General features: G+C 46.9%; 2 protein-coding genes across 2 annotated transcripts in view; one reads left to right on the top strand and one right to left on the bottom strand.

Moving 5' to 3' along the window:
• Positions 1-2,113: 2,113 nt before the first annotated feature.
• On the top strand, positions 2,114-2,812 carry LOC139784124 (stromelysin-1-like). Its single transcript, XM_071723290.1, has one exon. The coding sequence runs from the start codon at positions 2,114-2,116 to the stop codon at positions 2,810-2,812; it is 699 nt and encodes a 232-aa protein (XP_071579391.1).
• Positions 2,813-4,120: 1,308 nt separating this feature from the next.
• Positions 4,121-12,093, bottom strand: part of LOC139784131 (uncharacterized) — a 48,266-nt gene continuing 40,293 nt past the window's right edge. Inside the window, exon 3 of the mRNA XM_071723297.1 lies at positions 4,121-4,700. Within this exon, the coding sequence (XP_071579398.1) occupies positions 4,121-4,700 (580 nt within the window). The remainder of the gene's footprint in view (positions 4,701-12,093) is intronic.

Consider the following 12,093-nt stretch of genomic DNA (forward strand, 5'->3'; position numbering starts at 1 on the left):
GCGAGCGTATAGCTACCCTCCTCGTCGTCGCCGCCAATCTTGTCCGGCCCTTTATCCCTACGTTCCACATTTTCGGCGAGCCGTTTCAGAGGTTTGACGATGGGCTCGTACCTCTTTTTCAGAGCGATCTCGCTCTCTATTTTTCCGGCCCTGAGAACGGCGTACTTCCTGCGAATCGAGGCGCGCATTCTAACTATCTTTCGCGCGGTCCTCCCCTGCGATCGCGCTCATTCTCGCGTCGTTCGGCGAAGCGCACTGATCGGCTCTACAGCACGGCGAAGTCGTGGAACCCCCGTCTGTACCGTCCGCCTCGCAACGCGCTGTCCTTGTCTATTATGGCAAAACCGTAGGTGCGTCGCCAACACTCGCGACAAAAGGCGCGAAACTCGTCGTACATGTCGATGTTCACGTGATCGTCGTACACGTGTCGCAGATTGATGCCGTCCTGTCTGAACAGGATTAACAGATTTGCGTTATCGCGCACGAGATGTTTCGGTATTTTAGCATACGTCTGACAGAGATAGAAGCAATCGATATTCGAATGTTGACCTATAGAAAAGTACTCCCTCATCCTGTCCTGCTTGTCGCAGGCCACGTCATCAAAGACGAAGATCGAGTCGGGATGCGCCTCGTCGGGCGGAACGACGCGCGACGTCGCGATTGTTAGAAAACGCGCGATAGCTGATCTCGTCCATAGGCTCGAACAATCGTTCGAGGTATCGATACTTCGGTTGTTGCAGAGTTTTCGAGTACACGTACACGTTCTCGAAACGAAGACCATGCGGTTGTTCCAGCAGACTCACCAGAACGTTCGTCTTCCCGCAGTTGGAGGGCCGCAAATGATGCAACGTACGACGTTCGGTAGGAGAGGACTGCGCGATTCCCCGCTTCCTCTCTCGGTCGCGCCCGACCTCACCAGCGTTTTGTGATTTAGATTTGAAACTCCTATCGTCACCGACTGTCGCACGAATCGCATTTTGCCCTCTCTCTCGCTCTCTCGATCTTTTCCGCAAGCGCGCGTTCGCTCGATTCGTTCGCGAAAAGTCCCCCCAATCGCCGGGGAGGGGAGGGGAGCACGGACGTCGTTTCGTTTCGTCGCGCGTGCGCAAACGCCTTGCGCGCAAGTATAAGTAGCGCGAGCGTGTCGCCGTATCCGTACAAATTAATATAAAAGCAACGAGTCGTTCGCGTGATCGAGATGTTTCCCATACTGACGGACAGGCGCGATATTCTCAATCTAACCGTCGAGGAGCTGGAATTCGTTCCGAAGATCGTTCTGTTGCGTAATTTTAAGAAATACGTGCAACTGTTGTGGAACCGTTTGCCGGAACATATAAAAGCGGATCCCAAAGTGCAGAGATATCGCGCGTGTTTGGAACATTACAATCATCCGTGGCAGCAAACGCACATAGACGGTCCACCGCCGCTCATCAAGGACTGCTACGAGTGCAACCGCATGCTCACTCTGAGCGGTGAGTCGACGACTTCCCGTTCAAAATAAGTAGAAAAAACCCTCCCGCAACCGCAACCGAATGCGCCGCGCGTGCGGCGCCGGTCTACTCGATCGCGCGATAAACGCTCTTTCTTTCGAGCTGCATATACCCGGCTATCAGTTCTGCGGACCCAGGCATCTAGACCCATGCAGCTGCAGCATCGCCTCGTGCAACTCGTCCGTAGCCCCAGCCAGGGACGTGGCGTGAGTTTGCATCAGATCGCACACTCCTTTTAACTCATTAACTTTATCCATTACGCGTTTAAAATAGTTCGCGTCGCTTTCCCGTAAGACTGTGGATAGACTACATCCAAGTCTAGCCTCGAGTTCTTTATATATCGAGGATGTGCAACAAAGGAAGGATATTGTGGTAAAAAATATAATAATAATAGCATTTTTGCATCCAGGAAAAAATGCATTTTATCAAACCCGACTCATCCGCCGGAAGCGTCGACGCAATTTTTTTCCACCCCGAGACTCCCGCTGCCACCTGTCCGCGCTATCGGTAACGAGCATCCCCGCGTAAACGTTTACATCCGGACCGCTCGTCGCGATCGCGCTCATACAGCAACGCACCGTTGGTCGTCGCCGTCCTGCCATTTCTCTCTCTCACTCTCGACGATGTGGCTCGCGCGCGTAATCGCGTTAACCGCATATTTTATCGCTGTGAAGTGCATCAATCCCACCGACGAGAATTACGCGCTTACGATCAATTACCTGCAGAAATACGGATATCTGACCAAAGGTGTGGACGCGTTTCCGGCTCAGAGACGAAACGACGTTCTTTGTAACGCCATCAAAGAATTTCAGAAATACTACGGTTTGCCTGTCAATGGAACGCTTGACAACGAAACGCTGCAATTGATGCGTAAACCACAATGTGGTTTCCGAGATATCCTGAAGCACAGAACGAGTCTATCCAAATGGCCGAAAACGCACCTGACGTGGGATTTTTTCGTAGCCACCGCGAGCGAGTTGAACACCGCGCGGGCCGCGTTCGACTTGTGGTCGCAGCATTCGGCATTGACGTTTGAACGCTCCGAAACGAATCCTGACATTATAATATCTTGGCGACACCTACGTCACGGTAACACGAATATCAAGGTAAACGGCCCAAATTGCTCGGATAAATTCGACGGCCCCGGTGGCGTGCTCGCCCACGCATCTTTCCCGACGGACGAAGCGGGGTTCGTCTCCGAGATGCACGTCGACGGGGACGAGCCGTGGCACATTTACGTAAGTAAAAATCCCTCGGATACGCACTCCCTGCATTACACGCTAACGCACGAGATCGGTCACTCTGAATATCGTCTGCCCTAAGACCGAACTGTTGCAGCAGTTGCGCGATCTTCTCGATCGAATCGTACGCGTCGGCGATTTACTGGCACCGGCGAGCGATTCGGACGATTACGACGACGGCGGCGTTCGGATTTTCGATCACCGTACCAACCAAAGGAAGTAGAGGACTGTGTAAATCCCCACACCACACCACACACCGCGCAATATAAGTAAGAACTTTTCTACTTATACCGATGTGTCCCCCCAAAGCATCAGTATCGCATCGTCCGCCGAATACGACGCGTCGGAAAGAAATAAGCGAAGCGAACGCTACTATACGAAATAGTAATTTACCAGTGTTCTTCTTCTTCCTCTTCAAAGGCCTCCATATCGAATAAACGACGTAATCCGAAAATATCGACGTCCCCGGAAGTTTCCCAGAATACAGCGTTGTTTTCCTGGTCATCCGTCCTAAACCAACGCACCCAACGCTGGCGCGCCAAATTTACGAATCCTCGTATATTTATCTCATGCATGTATATAACGCGCTGAAAACAGAATAAACAAAAATTTAAAAAAATGTAAAATTTATGAATATTTTCTTACGTACCGGATTGCGAGGGATCCGAATCCTCACCATATTATTTACTTCTATTTCAACTACGGGCAAGTTGCCTACCCATATCCACTGTAACAAAAAAAGAATAACAATTAAAGTAATTTAAATCGACCTGACTGGCAATATATATAACGTCTTTTCGATATGAAAAAAAAAGATTGATTATTTTAAATATTTAAAAATTATTAAAAAATATTTTAAATATACAATTATGTAAACTTACTCCTGCAGTTGGATAAGTAATTTCGATATGGTCTTCTATTCTTTCCACACGTTCGGCCATAATTGTAATTTTCAATATGCAAATAATTTAAAAATAACAACAAAATTTGTTCAAAAAGAAATCACTAACTTTTGCGAAATTTTCATGAAACACGTCCGAACTGCTCGGGGACTCGACGAGACTGAATTTAACGAAGGTTGCAAAACGAAGCGGAGGTAAGATGTCACCAGAGAAAACAATATGGTAACAGTTTAAAATCGGACAGCCTCTTACGACGAAAAGAAATAAAGATGAAATATGTCTCGCACTACAATGGCGGGCAAAAATACATAGGCGCGTTCTCTGTCGCTCGCGTCCCTTCGCTCGCGTCCCTTCGCTCGCGTTCTCTCTCGTTCGCATCTCTTCGTTCGCGTTCTCTCTCGCGTCTCCTCGTTCACGTTTCTTTTCTTTATAATAAATAATTGGGAGAATTGAAAGATAATGAACTTTTTATCATATAAACGTTAATTTATTTCTCATGTGTCGCATCGTATACAATATTGTCTAAAGCATAAGCTAATAATTCGCAATCAATAATCGAATTTTTATCAAAAACGTCGCGCAAGATTCTTGCTGCATCACATTTATCGGTTATACAATTTCTTCGTAAAATGATTACAAATTGTTTAAATTTTTCACTTACGCCATGAACATTTTGGCATAGTTGAAAATACACATTCTCGACGCAATGTTCTAGTGCGAACAAGAAGAATACAGTCGATGATTTCATATACATGGAATTATTATGCAACGTAAGTTTTACAACATTCGCATCGCGTATTTTTACGAGTTCTATACGCAGATCTCGAATCAACATTGATGAAGGTGCGGTTGACTGCAGGAGTCGTTCGATATCCGCACGTCTTTCAATTAGCGCTGTCCACGTCGTATGAGCCAACACCATCTGATTTCCTCGGTTATCACCGAGAAGTAGTTCCACAGAGGACACAGGTCCCACGCTAATTCCAATATCCAAATATTTATAAGCCGTTGATGTCAATGCGTATCGTCTGCCTAGTATACGAACCGCGCGACGCTCCAACGAGATGCTGTAGAAAAAAAATAATGAGATTACTTTCAAAATAAGACAATTCGCAAAAAGATATAAAAATATATAGCTCTATAAATTAAACAAAACTTACTTGTTTTCACACGTTGGAGTTTCAACTTCGGGAATTGGTACATAATAATTCATACGTCTACTGCCGCCGTTGCTTCCTTCAACGGAATACATTCTTTCTCTCGGTTATGAGAAGCGGACCGTTCACACAAGCAGCCGATACGAGACTAATCGTATAAAATTAATCGAGTATACGCGGCAACTTCCAAAAAACTATGATGAAGGAGGGGGGAAATTAATGTTTCTGTAACGCGCAATCAGAGCTCTGAAATTTAGGAGAGGGGACTAAGGTAGGATTTTTTCTGTATTAAGACGTATACCCCCCTCTCCACATGACATCAACCGTGAAACATGTTCAGACATGTTCGTCTAAACCTGATACCCCCCCTCGAAGCTCTCGAGTTAGAATTCGTCACGTATACCTACTTATTCTTTAATTTTTTACACTATCGACTAATGGGAAAGGGAAAAGGAAATTAAACATTGTAAAATTTATATTTTTTTATTTAAAAAAAATTACATCTCTCTGGCGTCGCGACCACCAGTTAAATATTTTTAATACATTTTGCAATGCGCAATTCTTAACATGTTTTCCACATCGCACAGTATTGGTAACATCTAGATTATTTAAAGATTCGATATCTTCGTAATCCGCATCCAAAGTCTCGATGGTTAAGTTTTTTCTCGCTTTATTCTCAAGCAGATCCACCAGCCATTCTCGTTTCTGGCATCCCTTGACGTACACGAGAGTCGGCATCTCGTCGTCATCGTCGTCGTCCTCGTGCTCACCGAGCACGGCCGATGTAATTAAACGTTTCACCATGCTGTACGGCACGTTTCCGTCTTCCCATCGTAATCCATGGTGATTGTGAATCAACCAGGAAGCACATGACTTGTCGAATTTTGTAAGGAGACTCCATGGCATGGGGCATGTAAAGATGTGATGCGCCAGAACAGTCCTGTTTCTCAGCACCGCTACCTCCTTTACGACAAATTTCATCCCGACGATGAATCCTTGCAGATCGACGAACGTTGGCGCGATCATGATGCAACGAAGGAACGATCCGTACTGTATCACATCGCGATACATCTGTCTCTCTTATATCGAAATTTTTACCGACATTACAATTTACGTGAGTTTGCGCACTACGTTTGACAACGGACAGTATTCGATTACGCGGTCATGCAAGATGAGACAATAGGCGGTAGTATTTGCAGGCACGTTCTCTTTACAGTCAAATTCTATTCGCACATCCACGGTGGCGCTCTTGACGGACTCGTTTTGTCGGGAGCAATCGATGATGACGAAAGGTCCAAGCGTCAGGAATGTAGTCAAATTGAGAAACGTATTGTAGCGATCGTATCCGTAATAAGCTTTACGAAAACGCGCATACATATCATAAAGAAGGGCGTATCGATTTTTTTCAAAATCTAGATTTAAGTCATCGTATGGATAAGATTCAGAGTTTAGATAAAGCTTGATATTGGTCAAGTTACAGTGATTGAAATAGCCAATATTTTGAGCCATGATATTTTTGCGACCGGTCTGCAGCGCAAAGATAACGTATCGCGGTTTCTCTAACTGAGTCGCAGTCTTGACGGCCCACAAATGCTTGGTCGTGCTCTGCAGCAGGGGGTACTCTTACAGATCCCACGAACGAAAACTGACACTAAGATATCGTCCGCTTCCCAAGGCCCGTAACATGGACAGTTTATTGACCTCGTTTAACGTAACGTGAGGCATTCGCTATTGTACTTTGAACAATTCGATTTCCGGCTCAGTCGCCGGATTTCCTATAATGCAATTGTTATCGTTACGCGCTCGTATCAAAATTAATTCGTGACGAGCGTTAACAATCACGCGTTTGTAATCCTCGCAAAAGCCTAACAATGTGTAGAGCGGAACGCAAAAATTGAAATATTCTTCCGAGCGGGTAGGTGAAATGTCCCATCCAGCATTCCGCAACATCTCCGCCTTGTCGTACGTTATCGATACATAGTTCTTGAGAGTACTGGTTATTCCAACGTTTCTGCTGCGATCAATCTCCACGCCGTTGAGCTCGTATCGAATTTCATCGAACATGAACGCCACGCAATTAGTTACAAACGCTGTCATAGACTCGTTACTCCTTTTTTTTTACCACCAATCTTCCTTCGACGTAGAGAAAGCTTTCGCACGGCAACGTGTATAAATCTTGTTGTTGTATGGGTATTCTTATCTCGTCGCTGTGTCTAAACGTCGTATTGGCGTACGGACTGTACGCGTGTGTTTCAATCTTGACGACACTGTCGTCAAAGATCGGTTCACCTCCAATGTTAAGGATATTGACCATGCTTCCTCAGATATTTCGCACCGCGAATCCCAAAGATCGTAGAAATTCAACGTTCGATGCGGTGAGCTTCTTTCTCGTCTCTTTTTTAGCTCCACCGAATGTTGATCGGGTGATATCGTCGACCGCTGCCGTAAAGATATTCTTATCTCTTGCGTGCTCCGAGTCGTTCAGTACGAGCATCTCATATGTCGTCCGTACACTCGCGCGCGTTATCGCTGTCGCAGTCGTACGTGCAATCTGACGGTGATCTCTTCTCCTCGAAAATCAATCAATCGATTGTCCTGATCCACAACGCGAATCGTTAGGTCCGTAATGCTCCTTACGGTGATTGGCAGGTAAATGATCTGTGCCGGCGTTTCCGATATCTTATATCCTGGTGGCACGCTCGGTGAAAACTCGTGTATCGTGTGCACGTACTTGTCGTTGCTGTACGCGCCCGCGGTCACGTTACACTCTACGCGAATGATGTTTACGCTAATGATATTTATCGGTACGTCCGATTCGTACCATTGTCGCGGCTCCAGCACGCGATTCGTTGAAAATCCCAGCAGCGATCCAATGTTGTTCGGTTTGTTAAAGTTTACTCTGAAAGCGCACTTGATCTCGCTCTTCATCGTATTGTTGTTGGCACGAATAATCAACGGATAGTCTTCATCTTCGCCGACGTGTTGCTTTCTCGCGACATTATTGGATTGATCCCGTAAAATGACGCGTCTTAGATACGTGTTTATATCACGCAATTTGTACGATCCTTCGGGAATGGTAATTTCCTTGTCGTCAAAGTAGAATTTATTGTTCGAAGAATTCACGTTCGGTATCGTGTAATAGGTTTCAAAATTTGTCAGGCCGAGCTCGTAATCGCCATCGCTCAAATCCACGGCGGGAAAGTAGCTTACCGCGAGGACGCTACTCTTGCCGGTGAGCGTGAATGTCAGCGACATGTTTGAATGAATACTGAGTTCAAACAGCGCGACGGTCGTCTTTAAATTGATCGTCAACCGTCTGTAGAAAGCGTAGACACAGTTGTCCGCAATTGCTCTGATCGTATCGTTGAAAAGGCATGTGATTGTACTCTATCTTCGTCACGTTGTTCTTTAAATATAGCACCAATTCCCTCGGCGGTCGAAGATTGCCAAAACTGTCGAAATATATGGCTCGATCTCCCCTCTTCGCGTACGCCACCCAGTGAGTACCCGGTCTCTCGGCGTTATCCAAATTCACGATACCACTCTCGTTTCGACACACTCCCTCTGTTGGTAAGGCAGTACGCATGAAAATACCTCTAAAATATGGAAGGTGCATACGCTTTGCCAGTTTTTGTAGTTGTACGTTGGTTGTTACGCCCTTGGGAATTTTCAGTATCTCCGCGACTTTTTTTTCTTCTTCGATGCCACTCCTTGCCCGCGTTTGTACGGAGCGAGATAAAGTCCATGACCTTTCATGGCGCGATTGTGACGTTTCAATTCTTCCAGCTGACGCTGCGCGGCTTTGTTATCGTTCACGGCCTTTACGACTCTCGCCGCTCCATCGACCAACGAGCTGAGAACTCCCAACAACGGTAGAATCGGCAATACGCCGCCTCGTTTTGCCACCGAAAGTATTCGCCTGTTTGATACTCTCTTCTTCTTCTTCTTCTTCGTCTTCTTTGTTTTCAAGCCCATTCCGAGCTTTGTCTTAGCCTTCATGGCCACCCAGACGGCTGTAGCGGCAGCTCTCTCTCCGAGAGTCGAATCTTTCGCGGTAATGCGTTTTCGCGCTTCCGCAGCGAGTATCTCGTCCGCCGCGTGTCTCTCGGCGAGATCGTTGCTACGCGAATAAGCTATGTCGTGCTCGCGACACGCCGCGTCTAATGGATTAATACCTTGATCGCCTCTCGCCAATCGTTCTTCTAAATGAGTGCCCGGGCCACAAAATTGATAGCCGGGAATATGCAATTCGATCGGAAGTGCGTTTATCGCGCGATTTAACAGGCCTCTACCAATTTTTTTCGTTGACATTCGCCGCAATCCTTTATCATTGGCGCGGGACCGTCGAGGTGCGTTCGCTGCCACGGTTGATTGTAATGTTCGTAACAGCGACGATAGGTCTGTACCTCTAAATCCGCCTTTATATGTTCCGGAAGCTTGTCCCACACGCAGTGGACGTGATCACCGCACGTTTGCAACAGAACGGCTTTCGGCACAAATTGCAGCTGTTCGGCGCTCAAGCCGCGAATATCGGAAGGTCTCGACAGTAGGACGAACATCTTTGCTACTGAGCGATTCGCGGTTCCGCTCGCCTATAAATAGGCGTTCGAGTCAGCCAGAAAGTCGGCAGTGTGGAAAAAATGAGATTCGTGCGACAACCGTTGGCAATTCGCGTGACCATTTGCGACGACAGATTACGGTCGATGAGGGGCAACGCGGAGAAACGCAAGCACGGTACGATGTTACCGACTACTATACGCGCGATCATTTGCGGCCCCTCGAATTGCGGTAAAACCAACGTTTTGATAAGCATGTTGGAAAGTCCGCACGGCGTACGTTTCGAAAACGTGTACGTATACTCGAAATCGTTGCAACAGCCGAAATATCGATATTTGGAGAATTTGTTGACATCGATCGACGAAATCGGCTACTTTACGTTCTCCAATAACAATGACGTCATTCCACCGAGCGACGCGCGTCCAAACTCGATCTTCGTCTTCGATGACGTGGCGTGCGATAAGCAAGACGCGGTGAGAGAGTATTTCTCAATGGGGAGGCACTCGAGCGTTGACTCCTTCTATCTCTGTCAGACGTACGCGAGAATACCTAAACATCTGATACGCGACAACGCGATCCTGCTGATCCTGTTCAAACAGGATGGTACCAATTTGAAACACGTGTACAACGATCACGTAAATACCGACATGCCGTACGACGAATTTTGCTCGTTGTGTCACGATTGTTGGCAATGCAACTACGGATTCGTAGTAATAGACAAGGACAGCGCGCTTTCGAACGGCCGATACAGAAAAGGATTTAACGTGTTCGCGATACCGCAAAAGCGATCAGTCGTTGCCGATACCTCGTCGGAGGTGAAACGTTAGCGTTATAGAGATCGACACTTTGGTTTGTTTTCCCCGCGATGGCCGCAATCAACGGGAGCGAGAATATTTGCGAACGCGAAAAGATTGGGAAAGAGATTGCGAAAACGAGTGATTCGATTCGCAAGAAACTTCGCGCTTTGAAGACCGGTAAGATCGAGAAGGACATTGAGTTGGACACGCACTTTAAGCCCCTCATCGGACCGCTGCAAAAGATCGTCGACAACTCGATCGCGGTGAAGAAGGAGGAGCCGGAAAGCGTCGCTGACGCGGGGATGGAAACGTTACCCGATCAATAGCGCGAAGAGGAGGAGGAGAAGGAGGATGCAATGTCGAGAAAGAGGAGACGAGATAGCTCCTGGTCGAATCGCTTCGGATCGACGCCGCTTAAATTTCTTAAATCGAAACGATCGAAAGTTGCTCCACTAAATGTACCTGCACTGATAACCTCTACACCGTCCGCGGCGACGCGTACCGTACAACGTACAAGTTCCGAATCACTCGCGAGCGATGATGATGATGATGATGATGATGATGTTTTCGAAAGCATGAACACAAGTAATCTTGAGACGTCCGTTCGAAAGCAGTTGCAGACAGCGGAGGGTCGAGAAATATTTGAAGAATCAAAGCGAGATCACTTGGGTCCGTTGGGCCAAAAGTACATCGAAACTGCTTTGAACGACAATCAAAAGGTTATAGACTACGTGTACGGCGTTTATTTCGACAACGATGGAATGATGCTCGGCAACAAACGTTTTGACGTGGACAAGGCGGATAACATAATTATCGGCGGCGTACGATATATCGGCACACCTAGTCTTTACGAATTGATCTTCAAGAATCATCCCAATGACGACATCTACACGGAGGACGATAAGCAAACGTACAAGAGCATCCTGTTGGAGACGAGTGCTCATAAACGCAAACACAATGCGCACGCTCCATTACTGGGCAACAGGGGATACAAGTATAGATATGTAATCGCACCGTTGATATCTATCGAATCCAGAAAGAAAAAATCTGGAAAGGGATTATCCATGCCTCGCGCGATGACGCTAACCGACAATAAGATCGACTACGTGCACTGGGACAACCCCAACGAGCTGGTGGATCGTCACAGATTGCTCGACGCTTCGCGCCACGCTGGCAACAATGCTCACGACAACGAGATCATGTCGATCATCGAGGAACTTCGCGAAGCCGGGCTTATTATAAATTAAACCATGCGTCGGTGAACCATTCAATCAGCATTGAAATGCCGATCAACAAGTTTGGCATATCGCTCGGAAGAGACGGGGCGGAACCGTACCATCGATGGAGCGGATTAATGAGAAATTTCGTGCGCGATAACGCTCTGTGTCGCACCGTTATGGACTTTGACGCAAGGTCGCGGAAGATTCGTCGCGTGGCGCAACCAGAGGCTGACGATGACGCGGTTAATAAACTATACGTTGATCAATTCTTTAAAATGTTGAGCAATCAACGAAAAGAATCAGACGAGAAGCTGACTGCGTTCGAGAAGGATCTGCAAGCGTTACGGACTACGATAAACAAGCTTCGCCATTCGACTATCGTTGAATCAGACGCGACAACGAACAACAATGGACAAACGGTTCAGCAGAAACGACTATCGAAAGCCGGCGAGTGAAGAGAAGCAACGGTTAATTGACGACGGCGACGAACGAAAACGAACGATTCGAGAACGGTTGTCGGACGGCTGTCTAACGGTTCAAGAACGGTTGTCGGACGGTTGTCGAACGGTTCAAAAACAGCTTAAAAACGATTACGAGCGGTTTAGAAACAGCTGCGAAATACGCAGAGACAGGAAAGGCTACAAACGGTTAAAGAACGTCGACGACGACGACGACGAATGGAAATAAACGGTTAACAAACGGAAATAAACGACTCAGGAACGGCTAAAA

The sequence above is a fragment of the Temnothorax nylanderi genome, unplaced genomic scaffold (assembly GCF_030848795.1).
Source record: "Temnothorax nylanderi isolate EJ_2023f unplaced genomic scaffold, tnyl_v1.0 TNYL_tig0588_pilon, whole genome shotgun sequence".
Lineage (NCBI taxonomy): Eukaryota > Metazoa > Arthropoda > Insecta > Hymenoptera > Formicidae > Temnothorax > Temnothorax nylanderi.